We start from the raw sequence: 1,399 nt of genomic DNA, 5'->3' as shown, positions 1-1,399 counted from the left end.
AGCGGCGCAACGTCACTGCCTGACTGCAGTCGCGCGGTCGGCGCCTTCAAGGCCTGGTGCCCTGCCATGTGCGCTGGGAGCCATGTTGTGGGTATGCGTTGGCGCGTATATCACACTGATTTTGAAGCTCAACTTTCCGCAGCCTTCGAATCCTCAAACATCCGTTTCGTGTATCGCACGCAGAAACGCGCGCGATCAGCAAAGTTGTGATCTTCGGCTAAACGCTTTGTCCACCGGTGTAAGGGTCACGTTGTCTGTCAAAGATTCCAGATCAGCTGTCGGAGGTGGCAGCTGGTCCAGAAATTTGCAGCGCCGCAGCACGCTGGCCGGTGACGCAGGTGCCAAGCGCCGCATTGGGCGTAGTGCAACCTGGGCCTGGTGCTTGTGGGTGAGAGCATCCTGAGTTCAAAAGTCTGCCTAGATAGATGACCACTTGCACATCCACGGGCCCCGACGATGCCGCCACAATTCGCGGCAATCGCGGCAACCCCGCCCTCCGCACCCCTGCCCATGGCTTGGTGCAGGTCGATATGTCGCTGTCGCGCCTCGCGGCCGCCCTCAAAGCGGGCTCCCTCCCTCGCGTCAAGTCCGAGCACGCGCGCTTTGTGGAAGCCGCCCCGAAGCTTACGTCTGATGACGTCACCGACGCCGACGCCGACGCGTTTGCGGCCATCTGGAACGGCCTCGGCGAGCTGATGGATTCGGGGGCGCGCCGTCGCGCGGCGGTGGCGCCGAGTTTTTCGAAATGTCCGCCTGCTGCCTCGAGGCGCTCGTCTCGGCGCTCAGCGTCGGCGACTCGCTGGTGTGGCGGCGCGCGGCGCGCATGGGCAGCGCGGAGCTCATGACTGGCGCGCCGCTCATCTTCATGGCGCGGTGCAGCCCAAAGGATGAGCAGGGGCGCGACACGCCCGAGGCCCAGGACCCGAGGAGGCAGCGCGCGTTCAAGGGCGCAGCGCGCGTGCAGGCGCTCGCGCTCGCTGCGGCGCTCTGGCGGACGGACAACCTGGGTGCGTGCACGGCCGCGTCTTGGGCGGCACGCGCATTGCTGTACATTGCACGCGCGCATGACAGCGGCTGCATGTGCGGACTTACAGGCGCGCGTGCGCGCCATGCGCGTGTGGCTAGGTACACTCGCCCACACAAGCGTGCGTGCCACGCCATGCATGCGAGCCTTATCCTCAAACCAGGATGCCGCAGGCCCACTCGCATGGACACTCCTAGCCTTCACCCCGAATCTCAACCCAACCCACCAGCTCGACACCTGCACCGCCACCGCCCCCTAACAGCGAGCTCGCCCTCCTATCTGGACTGTTTGCCACCACCGTGGACTCGGCCGGCAACATCACCAGCTCCGCCATCGGCGCCGCGCCGCACGCGGTCGCCGCGCTGCTGTCCCGCC

The 1,399-nt window shown here is 65.9% G+C and overlaps 1 protein-coding gene across 1 annotated transcript; it reads left to right on the top strand.

The window, feature by feature from the left end:
- Positions 1-425: 425 nt before the first annotated feature.
- Positions 426-725, top strand: MNEG_11750 (hypothetical protein; the record flags this gene model as incomplete). Its single annotated transcript, XM_014039776.1, has 1 exon — positions 426-725. A coding segment is annotated over one exon (300 nt), but the record flags the coding sequence as incomplete, so codon positions are not given.
- Positions 726-1,399: the final 674 nt, after the last annotated feature.

Source organism: Monoraphidium neglectum (genome assembly GCF_000611645.1).
Source record: "Monoraphidium neglectum strain SAG 48.87 unplaced genomic scaffold scaffold02889, whole genome shotgun sequence".
Lineage (NCBI taxonomy): Eukaryota > Viridiplantae > Chlorophyta > Chlorophyceae > Sphaeropleales > Selenastraceae > Monoraphidium > Monoraphidium neglectum.
The sequence above is the reverse complement of the archived record's forward strand: the minus strand, read 5'-3'. Positions and strand labels throughout refer to the sequence as shown.